The following is a 17,572-nucleotide window of genomic DNA, read 5'->3' on the forward strand; positions in this document are numbered from 1 at the left end:
CTTACCTTTGTTTTTGCCTGAATCTCTCGGACTTTGACGGCAGGCTCCTGGGTAAGATTGTGTTTGCTCTGCGCGTTCATTTTGCTGTTCATCCAGATCATGGCATCGTTCACCTGCTTATCCACCTTCAACATCTCCAACTCATCCAAATGCTCATACTGCTCCTCCTGGATGTCAAGACAGGCATAAGGAACATTTCAGTGCTGGGAGACATTTGAGATATCATTAGATGTCCAGTAGCTCAAGGTTGATAAAACTATGCACAACTATGCAATAATAATTTTAGAAGTTACCTTTGTTTTGTAAGCTTCTACAATCTTCATGAACTGTTGGATATGCTTTCCGAGTTCATCGAATGCTTTTGGCCTTTCCTCAGCCTCATTGTATCTTTCCTGGATGGGCTGCCCAAGTTTCTGAAGATGGGACATTCAGTTCAGTTACCTGACACAATCTATCCTATGCTAGAACCAGAGACATGAATTGACCGACAATGTTACCTTTAATTCAGCCAGTTTGTCGATGTACACTTGTTTCTGTTGGTCCTCGCCGTCTTCATACAACCAGTTCTCGGTGTCCTCAAGTCTTAACGAAAAGGTGTCTCTGTCCTGCATTTGGAAAGAATTAACTTGAATAACTCCACATCATTTGTTTTCAATGCGTGTAAGGTTATATAGAGGCAATATACTCACAGATTCACTGACAAACTTCTCCAACAATCCATGCAGTTTGTCTCTCATATCATAGACGTACTCTTCTACGTTGTTCTTGGCATCGTTCCGCTCCTTCTCCAGCTTGTCTTGCATAATCATCTTACCCTGAGGTGGACACATCAAATACAAAATGTTATTGTTTTTTTACTTTCCTTCCCATCACAGCCTTGCTGTAGATAAAGATTAACATGCTCAAGCAAGTCATTAACCTTCAGGTTGAGTCATACAAAAATAGTGTACACTAGCCTTACGATTTACAATAAAGTGTCAAGGTTATGCTTGTAAAACAATTGCTGAGACAACGACATACATTTCATGTCAATACAGGTTTTCAGCTAATTAAAATGAATTCATGATAGGACAAGTTGCCATGGTATCCTAGAATATTACCTCATTCTCCACAAACAGATTGACCGTGTCGTTGGTTAGTTGCCAGCGCAGGCTGTTTTCTATTGGGAGCTCGACAGTCTTCGTTTTCACTTTCGGTTTCTTTGCTGATGAAGCTTGATTCTTCTCTTTTCCATCCTCTGATGTCTAAGATAAAAATAAATAAAAAATACACCTTTTAGATAAATGTGCACTGGTCCCATAAATAAGGCTATATCATGGGCTCCCGAGTGGCGCAGCGGTCTAAGGCACTGCATCGCCTGTGTCACAACCGGCCGTGATTAGGAGTCCCATAGGGCAGCGCACAACTGGCCAGCGTCGTCCGGGTTTGGCCGTGTAGGTTGTCATTGTAAATAACAATTTGTTCTTAACTGGCTTTCCTAGTTAAATAAAGGTTACATTTAAAATCATTCATACATCTAGACAATAAGTATCCCCTTAGAATGTCAGTGGTAGAAAAACATGTTATCGCACTGTATAGCAAAGAAAATACGCAGTTCGTTAGCTACCTCCATTTCCTCAGTCTCAGACTTCTTGTCAGCATTGTCTTTCTGTCCATCACCTTGGGCTTTCTGGTCATCTTGGTCAGTCTGCATCTTACTCTGATGGAGATGAGAAACATTTGATTAGCCATTAATGTGGAGTTAACACCACCAAGAGTTCGCTTGGCATCCCAGTGAGATGGCCAGATCACACATTGGAGAAAGTCATCATTGTGAAAGAAGAAAAAACCCAGCAGGGAATAGAAAATGGACACATCTGTCCTGGAACACATCTAACTTGTTCAGACATGACAGCTGAATTACCTGCCATTTTAATAAATATGTCTGGGCTGATAATTTTCCAATGAACTGGGTGTGGGTAGATTATAGGCTTGTGAAAGCGGAGCCAAAACAAAGCACACAAACCTCGTCTTCCTTCCCCGCAAGGTCCGTCTCCATGGGCTCCTCTCCCTCAGTAGGTTTCAGGACCTCCACAAGAGAGGCACTGGACACACTGAAGACACCGTGGACATTCACCCTGACTTTCACCTTGACCTTTGAGCTTTCACCATTCGCCTGGGGAACCACTTTCTGGACCATGAACTGACCTAAGGAGTTCACAAGTGGATTATTAGACACTGATTAACATGGCCTTAGAGACAACCATTCAAAGTAAATAATCAACTGAATATGTGCAAGCCTATTGCTTATTAGAGTGGTCTAGAGTTTCAGGCCTGTTTGTTTTGGTACCTATTGTGGGGTCCGGGTACGGCAGCTCTTTAGGGTTGTTGTAGTAGGCCTCCAAGGAGAAAGGCTCTCTCCGGTAGAACGTCAACACTTTGGAGAAGGGTGCTGCATGGTTCTTTGGGAATACCTCGCAATCACTGACATTGGAGGAGACAAGAAGATTGTGAGTTACTGCTGATCTGAGTTCAGTGCAATCAGTGTCAAATAGGCCTATGTCAAATGTAAAGAATAGAGTTCATACCTTAACCCCTCCTCTGCAGCAGAGTTCCACTTCAAGGAGATGGGATAGGGGACAACATCAGTGATGGAAAACTCTCTGACTTTGAAGGCGGGGGACAGGATAGCACACTGGGGAAATCAATCACATGCATTATAACACATTTCAGGGGGGTTACATTAACAACTGTATACAGTAGTTCATGGCATGTCAACAGTAAGGTTATTTACTGCAAATAGTTTGTGCAAATCAGGTTGACAACTAGTGATATCAACCAGTACCGTGAGAGGCAAAAAACAGCATGCCCATTTGCTGAAAAGGTCATTGGGGACAGTGAGTCATGACATTATACCTGCAGTGCACATCCTCTTGCAACAGCCTCATCTGCATTTAATGTCATGCTCAGTTCTTTTCCAAAGAATTTGCTAACTCTTTCTTTGACAGCTGGGATCCTGGAGGCACCACCCACGATTTCCACAGCGTAGAGGTCTTCCTTCTTCAGCTCTGAAGAATGCATGGAACACACCACCAGTCAAATTAAACAGCCCACCCAGGTGTTCGCAAGAACATGAACAGGCTGTGCTGAGGGATTCTCCTGCTATACTATTAGTACTACTACAGTTACTCACTGGCTTGTTCCATTACGCTGCGCAGGGGAGCCTCTACTTTGGCCAGAAGCCCTGCACACATCTCCTCAAAGTGGCCTCTGGAACAACAGTGGTCATGGGATATTAATAGATACCGTACACACATGCAGCTGCTTACATCATGACGATACACAGGCACCGAATTAAAACACTTCCTGACACATGGTTTTTCCACTGCGGATGGACCTAAATGTAATATAGAGGTACTGTGATGACTGAGAGGACTTGTATTTTGCTTCACCAACCTGTTAAGTTTCCCAGTTACGTCAATGTCATTCATGAAGCACTCAATGTTGAGTGGCAGATCAGAGGAATTGGCGCTCATCAGCTTCTTAAGCTTCTCACACTCCTGGTAGAGACGAACCAGGGCTCTGGGCTTGGTTTTCACATCCAGCTTGTACTTCTTGCCAAACTCCTCACAGAAATGGTTCACCAACACCTCGTCAAAGTCTTTGCCACCCAATGCTGCGTCAGACGCAGAAGCTAGCATCTGAAAGAGAAAGAAAGAACATTAATTCCATGCCTTATTCTATTTAAAAAAAACTTTTACACATCTTTGTACATATCAACAACATACTTTGAGCTTTCCTTTGTTGAAGGCACAGATAGAGACCTGATAACCAGAATGGCCCAAATCTACAAACACCACATTTCTTGGCTTTTCCTCAGGGGCAGGGAGATCTTGTTTATAGATCCCATATGCCAGTGTAACTGGAAGAATCAAAGAGACAGAAAAATGTGTTCAGACCAAGATTACATGAGTTAACATTGCTCAGTGTTGGCATGGTAATGGCATTACCTGCAGTGGTCTCATTCATAAGTCGTAGGCAGTTGAGTCCTGCAATCTGAGCAGCATCTATAACGGACCTCCTCTCTGCGTCAGTGTAGAAGCTGGGGACCTGGAGCACATTTAGGACAAATTATGACCCTTTAACAAAAACATAATCCTTGACTGCTTATACTGTGTGATAAAACATTTACTCTTTAGAAAAGATATGGAGTTATAATAGGGCATAGTTTAGGAATGACATTTTGTTAACCAAAAAATACTGCTCTGTATCTTTACATCTCTGGGCCTCGTCTAAGTAGATGTAAAACTCCTTACAGAGATGACACAATCAGCCACAGGTTTCTTCATTGCGGTCTCAGCAGTCTCCTTCAGTTTGGTCAGCAGCATGGCAGTGACTTGTTCAATGCTGAAGACTTTCTCCTCCTCCATGTACATCACCTAGTAAAAAGTATAGTAATGAAGTACAAACGTCTTGAAGATTGAATATCTCAACCGTTCAGCCTCTACCACCATGATGGATCAAGTGCTATATCAGAAAGTATACTTCACTTTTGATCATTTACCTTGATCCCGGTCGACCCAGAAGGCAACTGGGCCAGGTCGTAAACCAGGCTAGATTTTGCTGACTGGACGTAGGGGTCTGAGAATGCCCTGCCATGGAATCGCTTGAACCCTTGAACAGTGTTCTTACAATTTGTTACAACCTTTCAAAAAAAAATAAAAAAAATAACAAATACCATGATCAAATAACATTCTACTTTATTTTAACAAATTAATTGTATTAGCTATAAGGTTTAAGCTTACCTGGCCTTTGGCTGCCGCTCCTATTGAACGATTACGTGGTCCGAAGGACACGCATGCTCTGAAAAAAAGTGAAGATGTTATTGATAACAGATCCTTCCCTGTGTGCATGGTGCTCAAATTGTTTACCCTACATGCTTAACTGCCACAACAAACAAAAGGTGCAATGCCAAAATGTAGGCTACATTCTAAAGGGCCCTTTGGTCCAAACTCTTCTGTCATCACTGCTAAACACAGATGTCAATGGCAAAAGCTCACACTACAATTACTGTCAACACAAGTGTGCAGTTGTTGGTGATGTCAGCGAGAGGTTAATGCACCAAAATGTAGACGACACAATTGCATGCCGATGTCACTACACCCGCATAGTAAAGCTGACAAGCAACGTAATAGTAAATCTTACAATGCAGTAATGTATAACGAAACCTCATTATTAATAAAAGGCTCACAATAATTATCTTACACAGTTTAGTTGCTACCCTGTTTAACAACTTAATCTCAGACCGATTTGACGATTTAATCTCAGACCGAGGTCAGGAATTTCAAGACTACCTGCCAAAGGTGATTACTGATTAGGGTGGCAGGTAGTCTAGTGGCTAGTGCATTGGGCAGAAACCAAAAGGTTGTTGGTTCAAATACTCGAGCCGACAAAGTGAAAAATCTGTTAGTGTGCCCTTGAGCAATGGCTGACCCTGTACAGCAGGGCTGCCCAACCCTCTTCTTGGAGATCTACTGTCCTGTAGGTTTTCAGTCCAACCCTAATTTAGCATCTATGATTCAGCTAGTTAAGGTCTTGTTGAGCAGCTAATCATAGAATCAGGTGTGCTAAATTAGGGTTTAACTGAAAACCCACAGGACTGTAGATCTCCAGGAAGAGGGTTGGGCAGCCCTGCTGTACAACAACAACACATTCACTGCACCTATCTGGTGTATGTGTCAAAACATCCATTAAATGTTTTCCTAACTAGTGGAAATATACTGTATATCAGAATCATCACAAGTAGTATGTAAAATATGGATGTGTGATATAGAGATTAGACAGTGTCACTCACGGACATTTATTTTAGCAACCCCTCTCTGTAATCATTTACTTAAAGTGGAACTGACAGCGTTTATAAAATATAAATGCAACATGTAAAGTCTTGGTCCAATTTTTCATGAGCTGAAAGAAGATGCCAGAAAAAGTTCCATACATACAAAAAGTACACATTTGTTTACATTCCTGTTAGAGCATTTCAATTTGCCAAGATAATCCAGATACCTGACAGTTGTGGCATATCAAGAAGCTGATTAAACAGCATGATCATTACACAGGTGCACCTTGTGCTGAGGACAATAAAAGGCCACTAAAATGTGCAGTTCTCTCACACAATACAAAGCCACAGATGTATTAAGTTGAGGAAGTGTGCAATTGAAATGCTGACTGCAGGATTGTCCAACAGATCTGTTGACAGAATGTAATGTTCATTTTTCTACCATAAGCCGCCTCTGTCGTTTCAGAGAATTTGGTAGTACATCCAACCTGCCTCAACTGCAGAACACCTGTAACCACGCCAGCCTAGGACCTACACAGCCGGCTTCTTCACCTGTAGGATCGTCTGAGGAGGGGAATGAGGGTGCTCAGGAGTATTTATGGTCTGTAATAAAGCCCTTTTGTGAGAAAAAATCATTCTGCTAAACTGGACCTGGCTCCCAAGTGAGTGGACCTGGCTCCCAAGTGAGTGGACCTGGCTCCCAAGTGAGTGGACCTGGCTCCCAAGTGAGTGGACCTGGCTCCCAAGTGAGTGGACCTCCCAGGCCCAGTCATGTGAAATCCATAGATTACGGCCTAATGAATTTCAAGTTGACTAATTCCCTTCTATGAACTGTAAATCAGTACAATCTTTGAAATTGTTGTTTATATTTTTGTTCAGTATACTTTGTAGATATTAATAACAATCAATCACAAATATTAAATTCCAAGTTTATGGTTCAAAACCAATTTTATAAGAGGTTTTAAAAATAGGTTCTATTTGACTCAAAATAGCATGAAATACAGTAAGGCATTGCTGGCAGAATAGATGGATTCAGTACAATGCATGATTAATATAATTCACCAATAGCATTATTTCTTTGACTACCAAGAAATCTATCAGGTTGTAAATCACAGCTGGGATGGTACATTGTTTGCTGCCTCCACCCATTCGGATGCATTGTTTCAGTTTCAATTACCAAATATTTTTAACAAAAACGGGTGATGGTAACTAAGACTGGGAAGGTCAATACAATCAAACTAGCAAGGGCAATGATCACAAGTCAGTCATAACATGGCTAATAGGATAGCACACGTGTCAAACAAGGCCCGTAGGCCGAATACGAAACACAAGCGAGAAAAATAAGTTAACAGTGGAGTCATCTACACTGAACAAAAAAATCCCATGTTTCATGAGATGAAATTAAAGATCACAAAAATGTCCATACATACAAAACGCACACAACACAATGCCACAGATGTCTCAAGTTGAGGGAGAGTACAATTGGCATACTGACTGCAGAAATGTCAACCAGAGCTGTTGTCAGATAATTTTATGTTAATTTCTCTACCATAAACCACACCCAATGTCATTTTAGAGAATTTGGCAGTACGTCCAACTGGCCTCACAACCGCAGACCACACGTATGGTGTCATGTGGGCGAGCAGTTTGCTGTTGTCAACATTGTGAACCGAGTGCCCCATAATGGCGGTGGGTCTATGGTATGGGCAGGCATAAGCTACAGACAATGAACACAATAGCATTTTATCAATGGCAACCTGAATGCACAGAGATACCATGATGAGATCCTGAGGCCCATTGTCGTGTCATTCATCCACCGCTATCACGTTTCAGCATGGTAATGCACGGCTCCATGTCGCAAGGATCTGTACACAATTCCTGAAAGCTGAAAATGTCCCAGTTTTTCCATGGCCTTCATACTCAGACATGTCACCCATTGATCATTTTTGGGATGCTCTGGATCAACGTGTACAACAGCGTGTTCCAGTTCCCATCAATACCTCAAAGTAAGCATTTCACTGTAAGGTGTTGTTTTCAGCACATGTGACAAATAAAAATGTATTTGAGTATCCTGCAACTTTGGACAGCCATTGAAGACGAGTGGGACAACATTCCACAGGCCACAATCAACAGCCTGATCCACTCTATGTGAATGAGATGTGTCACGCTGTATGAGGTAAGTGGTGGTCACACCAGATACTGACTGGTTCTTATCCACGCTCCTACATTTTTATTTAAAGGCATCTTAAAATCCATAAATTATGGCCTAATGAATATATTTAAATTGACCGATTTCCTTATATGAACTAACTCAGCAACAACAAAAAATGGTGTGTTTATATTTTGGTTCAGTATACTTTATGAACTTACAGCCTATTGAGCTTGCGTCTGTGAATTCAACTTCAATTGTGCTGCTTTCGTGTGTCCCGTTTACAGCGCGCAGAGGGAATGTGTACAGACATGCCACAGTCCTAGCTAGGCTACTAAAATATTGCAGTCTGGCGTCAGTTTTTAAAGCTTTTAAAGCCAAAAAACAAATCCTGCAATAAAACACCATGCAAAGAAGAAATATGTAGGCCTATTACAACAACATTTGAGCAGTAGCCTATGCTGCCTACTCAACTACAAGACATTGAGTGCACCATACAGAAATGCTGAATTCAACCACCCTGGTGATCCATGCGTGTAAAAAAATGAAAAACATGTTAAGTTTAAATGTTACAATAACCTATAGCTACGTTTTTGTTACTTGGAGTTACTAAATACTTTTTGATTAGGGTCAGAGTATAATTTTTTTAAATTTTGCGCTACACAGCATTCCTAACCTGGCCCACAATGTCTGCTGTGGGGATCAAGCAGTCAAGTTGGTCAGTCATTTGAAAGCGTAACAAAATTTCAGCGATCCAACGCAAAGGCGAAATCCAAGTTAATGGAATTCATCGCCCTTGACAATCAACCGTTCTCTGTCGTGGGTTATGTTGGCTTTCGCTGACTGGTTGAGCACCGGTACACACTACCAAGTGCGCTATTTTTCCAGATGTTGCCCTACCGGAGTTACACAGTAATAGCGTCACTGCTATTAGCTTCACAACATACATACTATGGAACGCCGTTTGGGCTTTCGCGTGTCAAAAAAGATACAGTAGCACTGTCAAAGCTGTACAAAAAGGTCTGCAAACAAGCAAACACAGGCCACGAACAATGTGTTTATAATACAGCGTTGGTAATAAAGCATCAGTTGTTCGACCACAACTTCTGGGGTAGCTAGATTTAGCTTGGTACCTAGCTTGCACCAATACAACCAGCCTGAAAACAATGAGCAGTAGAAACTGCAGTCATTTTCATTATTCTTAGCAATGATTTAGGAATCCTTGTAAGTTTTAGCTAGCTTGCCACTTGCTGTTCACCTATTGAAGTTGAACTTCAGTTCATGAAAATAAATAGCTAGCCAGCTACTTAGCTTTGGGCAACAGGGTTAACGTTACAAGCAGCCAGGAAGCTTCATCTGGCTAGTAAGGCTTGACCAGACCGGGTTATGTGTTGTGAAGCTAGCCACAATAAAGACTAAGCACAATAGTAGAATTTGCAGGTTGCCTTCTAAATAAAAGTATGTAATTGACAGTGATGCAAATGAATACAAATAGTACAATTATGCCATACTTTTATTTTGAAGGCTAACCGCAAAGTCCACTATTGTGGCTAATCCCTACTGTGGCTAGCTTCACATAGATGGGTCTGACCACCATTAATCAAGTAAGAAATGTCTTATAAATTAAGGTTATTTTAGATTATGACACATAGCTATATCGTTAGCTATCTAACTATAGCTACTGAAACAGATAATGTTGTGTTATTTGACATGTCAAACAGTGTTATTTGACGTATATCTTTTTTCACGTTTTATCCAAGATGGCGAAGCAATAAGACGTCTTTGTCCTTCGTCTTGTCTCATGTATATATATTTTTATATATTTTTCTTTGCATATCTTTTTCTATATTTTTCTAAACCTCAACTTCAAAATACTCTCCTACAACCCGCCTCACCCAATGTGGTGTGGATCTGTTTATTCGAAAGTATTTTTATTTACCTCGGAACCGGAATCCCCCAACAGAAGCTAGCCAGCTCACTAGCTAGTAGTCAGCTAACCACTGCTAGTGGTCATCAGCTAACCTTTAGCTCGGAAAGCTCTCGCCAGTTTGTACAACGCGACTCAAACCAGAGCATACCGGACCTATTTTCTCTCCATATCCCCGGATTCCTACCGCAAGCTCTGAACCTTTTCACCTGGATCGTCGCAGCTAGCTAGCTACTATCTGAGTGACTACTCCTGGCTAACGTCTGTCCCGAAGCAAGCACCAATTAGCCTGGAGCTAGCCCATGCTAGGCCCATTCTCCCAGCTAGCTGAAGAGGTCCATCAGCCACTCCTGGGCTACAATACCCGGACCCCTTCTACTGCAAGTACGGGAAACGGAACCCCGCCGATCCTACATGGCTGGACCACGACGTTATCTGCTTGAGGGGGTACTCAACTGGCCCCAACATCGCGACATCCCCTGAATACCTATCTGCTAGCCGCGGCCCGCTAGCTGCTAGCCGCGGTCCGCTAGCTGTCTACAGCATATTGGACTGTTAGCTGAATAGATCCATCGGCCAAAGTCTTGGGCCACTATACCTATTTTGCCAATTGGACTTGTGCCCCTCTGCTACTCGGAACCCTACTAATTCCATCATGACTGGTCTATCGACGTCACCGCACGCGGAGGCTAAAACAGACTTTCCTCCGTTGAGACGTCCATCTAAGGCCCTTCTGCTAGCTGTTTGAATCGCCGTGTCTCCAGCCAGCCCAACCACTCACTGGACCCCTATGATCACCCGGCTACGCATGCCTCTCCCTAATATCAATATGCCTTGTCCATTACTGTCCTGGTTAGTGATTATTGTCTTATTTCACTGTAGAGCCTCTAGCCCTGCTCAAAATGCCTTTACCATCCATTTAGTTCCACCTCCCACATATGCGGTGACATCACCTGGTTTAAACATCTCTAGAGACTATATCTCTCTCATCATTATTCAATGCCTAGGTTCACCTCCAATGTACTCACATCCTACTATACCTTTGTCTGTACATTATGTCTTGAATCTATTCTTTGGCACCAAGAAACATGCTCCTTTTACTCTCTGTCCCAAACGTACTAGACGACCAGTTCTGATAGCCTTTAGCCGTACCCTTATCCTACTCCTCCGGTGATGTAGAGGTTAATCCAGGCCCTGCAGTGCCTATCTCCACTCCTACTCTCCAGGACCTCTCATTTGTGGACTTCTGTACCCGTAAAAGCCTTGGTGTCATGCATGTTAACATTAGAAGCCTCCTCCCTAAGTGTGTTATATTCACTGCTTTAGCACACTCTGCCAACCCGGATGTCCTAGCCGTGTCTGAATCCTGGCTTAGGAAGACCACCAAAAACCCTTACATTTCCATCCCTAACTATAACATTTTCTGACAAGATAGAACTGCCAAAGGGGGCGGTGTTGCAATCTACTGCAGAGATAGCCTGCAGAGTTCTGTCTTACGATCCAGGTGAGAAACAAGTCTCTCACCATTGCCGCTTTCAATAGACCACCCTCTGCCCCCAGCTGTGCCCTTCACACCATATGTGAATTGATTGCCCCCCATCTATCTTCAGAGCTTGTGCTGTTAGGTGACCTAAACTGGGACATGCTTAACACCCCAGCCATCCTACAATCTAAGCTTCATGCCCTCAATCTCACACAAATTATCAATGAACCTACCAGGTACAACCCCAAATCCGTAAACACGGGGACCACATAGATATCATCCTAACCAACCTGCCCTCCAAATACACCTCTGCTGTTTTCAACCAAGATCTCAGCAATCACTCCCACATTGCCTGCATCCGTAATGGGTCTGCGGTCAAATGACCACACCTCACCTGACCGGACCTTGACCAGCAAAAAATATAAATCTGTGACGTTCCGCATTAGCATCGAATAGCCCCCGTGATATGCAACTTTTCAGGGAAGTAAGGAACCAATATACACAGGCAGTTAGGAAAGCTAAGGCTAGCTTTTTCCAAGCATAAATTTGCATCCTGTAGCACAAACGCCAAAAAGTTCTGGGACACTAAATTCCATGGAGAATAAGAGCACCTCATCCCAGCTGCCCACTGCACTGAGGCTAGGAAACACTGTCACCCCCGATAAATACACTATAATTGAGAATTTCAATAAAAAAAGTCTATGCCTGGCCATGCTTTCCAACTGGCTACTCCTACCCCGATCAACAGCCCTCCACAGCAACTCGCCCAAGCCTCCCCCACTTCTCATTCACCCAAATCCAGATAGCTGATGTTCTGTAACAGCTGCAAAATCTGGACCCCTACAAATCAGCCAGGCAAGACAATCTGGACAATCTCTTTCTAAAATTGTCTGACGAAATTGTTGCAACCCCTATTACTAGCCTGTTCAACCTCTCTTATCGTCTAAGATCCACAAAGATTGGAAAGCTGCCGCAATCATCCCCCTCTTCAAAGGGGGAGACACTCTAGACTCAAACTGCTACAGACCTATATCTATCCTACCCTGCCTTTCTAAGGTCTTCGAAAGCCAAGTTAACAAACAGATTACTGACCACTTCGAATCCCACCGTACCTTCTTCGCTATGCAATCTGGTTTCAGAGATGGTCATGGGTGCACCTCAGCCACGCTCAAGGTCTTAAACGATACCATAACCGCCATCGATAAGAGACAATACTGCGCAGCCGTATTCATTGACCTGGCCAAGGCTTTCGACTATGTCAATCACTACATTCTTATCGGCAGACTCAACAGCCTTGGTTTCTCAAATGACTGCCTCGCCTGGTTCACTAACTACTTCTCTGATAGAGTTCAGTGTGTCAAATCGGAGGGCCTGTTGTCCGGCCCTCTGGCAGTCTATGGGGGTGCCACAGGGTTCAATTCTCAAGCCGACTCTCTTCTCTGTATACATCAATGATGTCGCTCTTGCTGCTGGTGTTCTCTGATCCACCTCTACGCAGACGACACCATTCTGTATACTTCTGGCCCTTCTTTGGACACTGTGTTAACTAACCTCCAGACGAGCTTCAATGCCATACAACTCGCCTTCCGTGGCCTCCAACTGCTCTTAAATGAAAGTAAAAATATATGCATGCTCTTCAACCGATCGCTGCCCGCCCCTCCAGCATCACTACTCTGGATGGTTCTGACCTAGAATACGTGGACAACTACCTAGGTGTCTGGTTAGACTAAACTCTCCTTCCAGACTCACATTAAACATCTCCAATCCAAAATTAAATCTAGAATCGGCTTCCTATTTCGCAACAAAGCATTCTTCACTCATGCTGCCAAACATACCCTCGTAAAACTGACCATCCTACCGCTCCTCGACTTCGGCGATATCATTTACAAAATAGCCTCCAAACCCTCTACTCAACAAATTGGATGCAGTCTATCACAGTGCCATCCGTTTTGTCACCAAAGCCCCATATACTCGCGTTGGCTGGCCCTCACTTTACACTTGTTGCCAAACCCACTGGCTCAAGGTCATCTACAAGTCTCTGCTAGGTAAAGCCCCGCCTTAGCTCACTGGTCACCATAGCAGCACCCACCCATAGCATGCGCTCCAGCAGGTATATCTCACTGGTCACCCTCAAAGCCAATTCTTCCTTTGGCCGCCTCTCCTTCCAGTTCTTTGCTGCCAATGACTGGAACGAACTGCAAAAATCACAGAAGCTGGAGACTCATATCTCCCTCACTAGCTTTAAGCACCAGCTGTCAGAGCAGCTTACAGATCACTGCAGCTGTACATAGCCCATCTGTAAATAGCCCATCCAACTCCCTCATCCCCATACTGTATTTATTTATCTTGCTCCTTTGCACACCAGTATCTCTACCTGCACATTCATCTTCTGCACATCTACCATTCCAGTGTTTAATTGCCATATTGTAATTACTTCACCACCATGGCCTATTTATTGCCTTACCTCCCCTATCCTACCTCATTTGCACATACTGTATATAGACTTTTTCAACAGTATTATTGACTAAGTTTGTTTATTCCATGTTTAACTCTGTTGTTGTATGTGACGAACTGCTTTGCTTCATCTTGGCCGGGTCGCGGTTGCAAATGAGAACTTGTTCTCAACTAGCCTACCTGGTTAAATTATGATGCAATAAAAAATAAACATGTAAACGGCATTCCATAGAAATCCTGTTTGAGAATGAAACGACAGCAAGTAAGTGAAAGAAATAGGTTTTGATTATGTTTTGCTGGCAATGGGGACATACTTAACTGCCAACAAAATAAATGTTTGGTCAGTGTGGTGTGTGTAACCTTTAACTAGGTAAGTCAGTTAAGAACAAATTCTTATTTACAATGACGGCCAGGACAACGCTGAGCCAATTGTGCACGGCTCTATGGTACTTCCAATCACGGTCGGATAAGATACAGCCTGGATTCGAACCAGGGACTGTAGTAACGCCTCTTGCACTGAGACGCAGTGCCTTAGACCGCTGCGTCCGTGTGTGTGTTAAATATTTAACTGTGCTAGAATGCTTAAAAGAATGCTAAAATTTGAAATAAATAGGTTATCGGTGTCGTTTTTTGGGGGCAAGGAAAATATTGGATATCAATATAGGCAAAAAAAGGTAATATCGGTGCATCACTAGTTAAAGTGTTAAAATGCAATATACAGCATCCTATCTACTTAAATTAACATTATAATGAGCCATATTATTTCTAATAAAACAATGGCCAGTTTGGGTCGCAGTTGCAAATTTTTTTGTAAAAACAAATATAGGATATGTCTGGTCCGCAAATTTGCTGTTTTTTTTCCTCCAATAAAGCCTGTGCACTGAATGAGTTTGACACCCCTGGGTTAACATATCTATTTATGTAGCTAGCTATTTATTTAACAACCTAAAAACAGAGTCTAATGTTAAGTGTTAGCTGATGGGAGGATGTCATGTCATTGGAGTAGTGGGTGAGGGAGTGACTTTTCCCCCTCATATTGTTTTTTGGTTGCAACAGCTAGGGATACAGGTGTCATTTGGTTAACTTGCAAGATATGTAAATTCCTTTGCTAGCTTTGCTGAACTTGAACAACTTATCTACAGTTAGCAACTATCTTAGTTGACAATCAAATGTATTTGGCATCGATTAAATGGGTGGGCAGACAGGCAAGTTCCCATTCAGTAGTCAATGTGGGTTGGGACAAGCATGCAAGCTGCAGAAGGACGAGCATTCCCCATTATTTATCAGGGCAATGTTGAGGTCCAACTAGCTGAAAAGGTTTGAGAGGGTTTATCGAATGTTCCCTCGTTATATTCTAGATAATCTCGCTCTGGCTAGCATTAGTTGTTGATCTTGTTTACGTGCATAGGCAACTGACCCTACCTTTACATGGTTGTTTGATCAATAGGACTGAAGTACTCAAATGTAGGACTTGAACTTCCCCCATGGTATTGACATATTTGCAGGAATCCATTCAGGTGTATTTTGTGGCAAATGCGTTCTAATGATCTAAAGTCGCACTGTTACTGAACACACAGTCCAGTTCAAAGTGAATGATGGCAGGCTGGTGTGGCAAATATCTTATTTGCATATAGGCCTACTGCAGCTCTGATTGGCTATGGTGCACTGGTCTGCATAGATTCTGGTCCTGGACAAAACATATGTTTTTTGGTGGTTTTATTTGGTGCAGTGTCTATTAGTTGTCCAAAACGCATGGCCGCTTTCTCACTACAATGCCATAGAATTTTCACAAATACCTTACACACTCTCTCTCTCACACACACACACACACACACATATATATATCTATCATTTCCAAACATTCTATGAATTTATGAAAATTACCACATCTAAGTGCTCGCTTGTCAGAAAACGTACAAAAAAAAAAATGTTATTCTTCCTGGGGGTAAATATGAACAGCTTTTAATATGATTTAATGTAGTTAAAACACTGTAAATCTGACACTAGATGTAAATTAAAACTGTTGCCAGTGGTGCCATAAACGAATATGGAAAGGATAAGAATATATTTTTACTACATTTGGGGTCATTACATCTCATTATACTTTACGACATAGCTTTACGCTCTGCAAAATTGCTAGAATATTCCTACCGGCGATTGACGGATGTCATCATACATAGCAAGCAAGTTACTACAGTAAGCAGTTTCAACTAGTTACCCCAGCGACAAAGTAAAAATGGCTAAATCGTAAACATTCTTGAAAACAAACATTTGCGTTTTGGTCTTCATTTAATGTTAGGCATAAGGTTAGCAGTGTGGTTACGGTTAGTATTAATGTTACATTTAAACATCTGATTTTCGTTAGAGAAATGCTAGAAATGGGCGGGGTTTATTACTTTATGGCAGTGTTAACTAAACTCAGTAAACGGTGAGTTAGCTAACTGGCTAGTTACTGGCTAGTTAGCTATGATAGTAGGCACCCTCCTTATGATAAGTTCCTGCTAGTAAGCAACCATTATCTAGTTAAATACACATGTGAAATAAGTCCATCTGATAATAACGATAATTACAATTGCCGACAAAACGGGATGAATAACGCTATCCAGCGGAATTCATGTGCAGTAGTTAGTAACGTTACCCTGCACACACACACACACACAACTGTTAGCCAACTGGCTAGCTAATGTTAGTTGTCAAGGCCGCAGAAACTGGCCACTCACAAACCAAATGTATTTGTTTCAAGTGGATGGCTAATCTAGACTAATGAAACAACGAGTTTTAAAATGTTCTACTTACGGTGTATTTCGGTCGCTATATTCGTTAGCCACGGTTTCAATTCCTCCGGCTCGAGCAACAGCAACATAGCAGCTTTGAAAGCCCACATCAATTCCCACCACTGACATCTTCCACGCTACCTTGCCTGTATTCTACTACTGTATGAAATGCAGACGTAGATAACTCTTAAAAAAAAAATGTGTTTGAATTATTTTGAAAGACGTATAAAAGTCAGTGGATAATGTTAAATCAAAAGTGTCAATTCAAATTGAATTCATAATCCACAGCACAATACGGAGTACTCTGGTGGTAGTGGTGCACACCGGTAGATGCAAGGTGGTTTTGCGAGTTCACGCGGAATCTTAAAGCTATATCGCGAGAATTGAATAGTTCTCGATGGCTCTAGACCTTTCTGTCAAGAGATATTTGGCTCTGGACCTTTCTATTTGAAAGATTTCATTCTGAACTAGGACCTTCTTATTCTATCAACTTTATATGGCGGTTGGCAACCAACTTTAAGGTGCATTACCGCCTCCAACTGGACTGGAGTGTGGACAAGAGACTGAAGGTCTAAATCCGACCTGACTCTTCAACCCTCTTCTACTCCTCAAATCTAATAACAATCGCTCCCTTTCCCTCACATATTTCTGGCACTGAAATAAATCAAATCAGATTGTATTTCTCACATGCGCCGAATACAGCAGGTGAAGCTCTTACAGTGAAATGCTTGCAAGCTTACAATGCAGTTTTAAGAAAAAATTATCGTTAAGTAAAAAATAGATAAGTAAAAAAAATAGAAAATAAAAGTTAAAAATAATTAAACAGCAGCAGTAAAATAACAATAGCAATATAATAGTGATATAATAGCTATATACAGGGGGTACAGGTGCAGAGTCAATGTGCGGGGGCACTGGTTAGTCGAGGTAATTGAGGTCATATGTACATGTAGGTAGAGTTAAAGTGACTATG

At 42.2% G+C, this 17,572-nt stretch overlaps 1 protein-coding gene across 1 annotated transcript in view; it reads right to left on the reverse strand.

Annotated features, from left to right (window-relative positions):
• hspa4a (heat shock protein family A (Hsp70) member 4a) overlaps nucleotides 1-17,052 on the reverse strand; it is an 18,094-nt gene extending 1,042 nt beyond the window's left edge. Inside the window, exons 1-18 of the mRNA XM_014136794.3 lie at nucleotides 16,625-17,052; nucleotides 4,785-4,842; nucleotides 4,544-4,684; nucleotides 4,296-4,418; nucleotides 3,990-4,089; nucleotides 3,768-3,901; nucleotides 3,436-3,680; nucleotides 3,173-3,249; nucleotides 2,896-3,047; nucleotides 2,568-2,674; nucleotides 2,330-2,463; nucleotides 2,006-2,187; nucleotides 1,607-1,699; nucleotides 1,101-1,244; nucleotides 690-815; nucleotides 498-605; nucleotides 294-413; nucleotides 6-167 (exon numbers count right to left, since the gene is read on the reverse strand). Of these exons, the coding sequence (XP_013992269.1) occupies nucleotides 6-167; nucleotides 294-413; nucleotides 498-605; nucleotides 690-815; nucleotides 1,101-1,244; nucleotides 1,607-1,699; nucleotides 2,006-2,187; nucleotides 2,330-2,463; nucleotides 2,568-2,674; nucleotides 2,896-3,047; nucleotides 3,173-3,249; nucleotides 3,436-3,680; nucleotides 3,768-3,901; nucleotides 3,990-4,089; nucleotides 4,296-4,418; nucleotides 4,544-4,684; nucleotides 4,785-4,842; nucleotides 16,625-16,731 (2,313 nt within the window). The 5' untranslated portion in view covers nucleotides 16,732-17,052. The remainder of the gene's footprint in view (nucleotides 1-5; nucleotides 168-293; nucleotides 414-497; nucleotides 606-689; nucleotides 816-1,100; nucleotides 1,245-1,606; nucleotides 1,700-2,005; nucleotides 2,188-2,329; nucleotides 2,464-2,567; nucleotides 2,675-2,895; nucleotides 3,048-3,172; nucleotides 3,250-3,435; nucleotides 3,681-3,767; nucleotides 3,902-3,989; nucleotides 4,090-4,295; nucleotides 4,419-4,543; nucleotides 4,685-4,784; nucleotides 4,843-16,624) is intronic.
• Nucleotides 17,053-17,572: the final 520 nt, after the last annotated feature.

This window comes from Salmo salar, chromosome 13 (genome assembly GCF_965601325.2).
Source record: "Salmo salar chromosome 13, fSalSal1, whole genome shotgun sequence".
NCBI classification, from domain to species: Eukaryota; Metazoa; Chordata; class Actinopteri; order Salmoniformes; family Salmonidae; genus Salmo; species Salmo salar.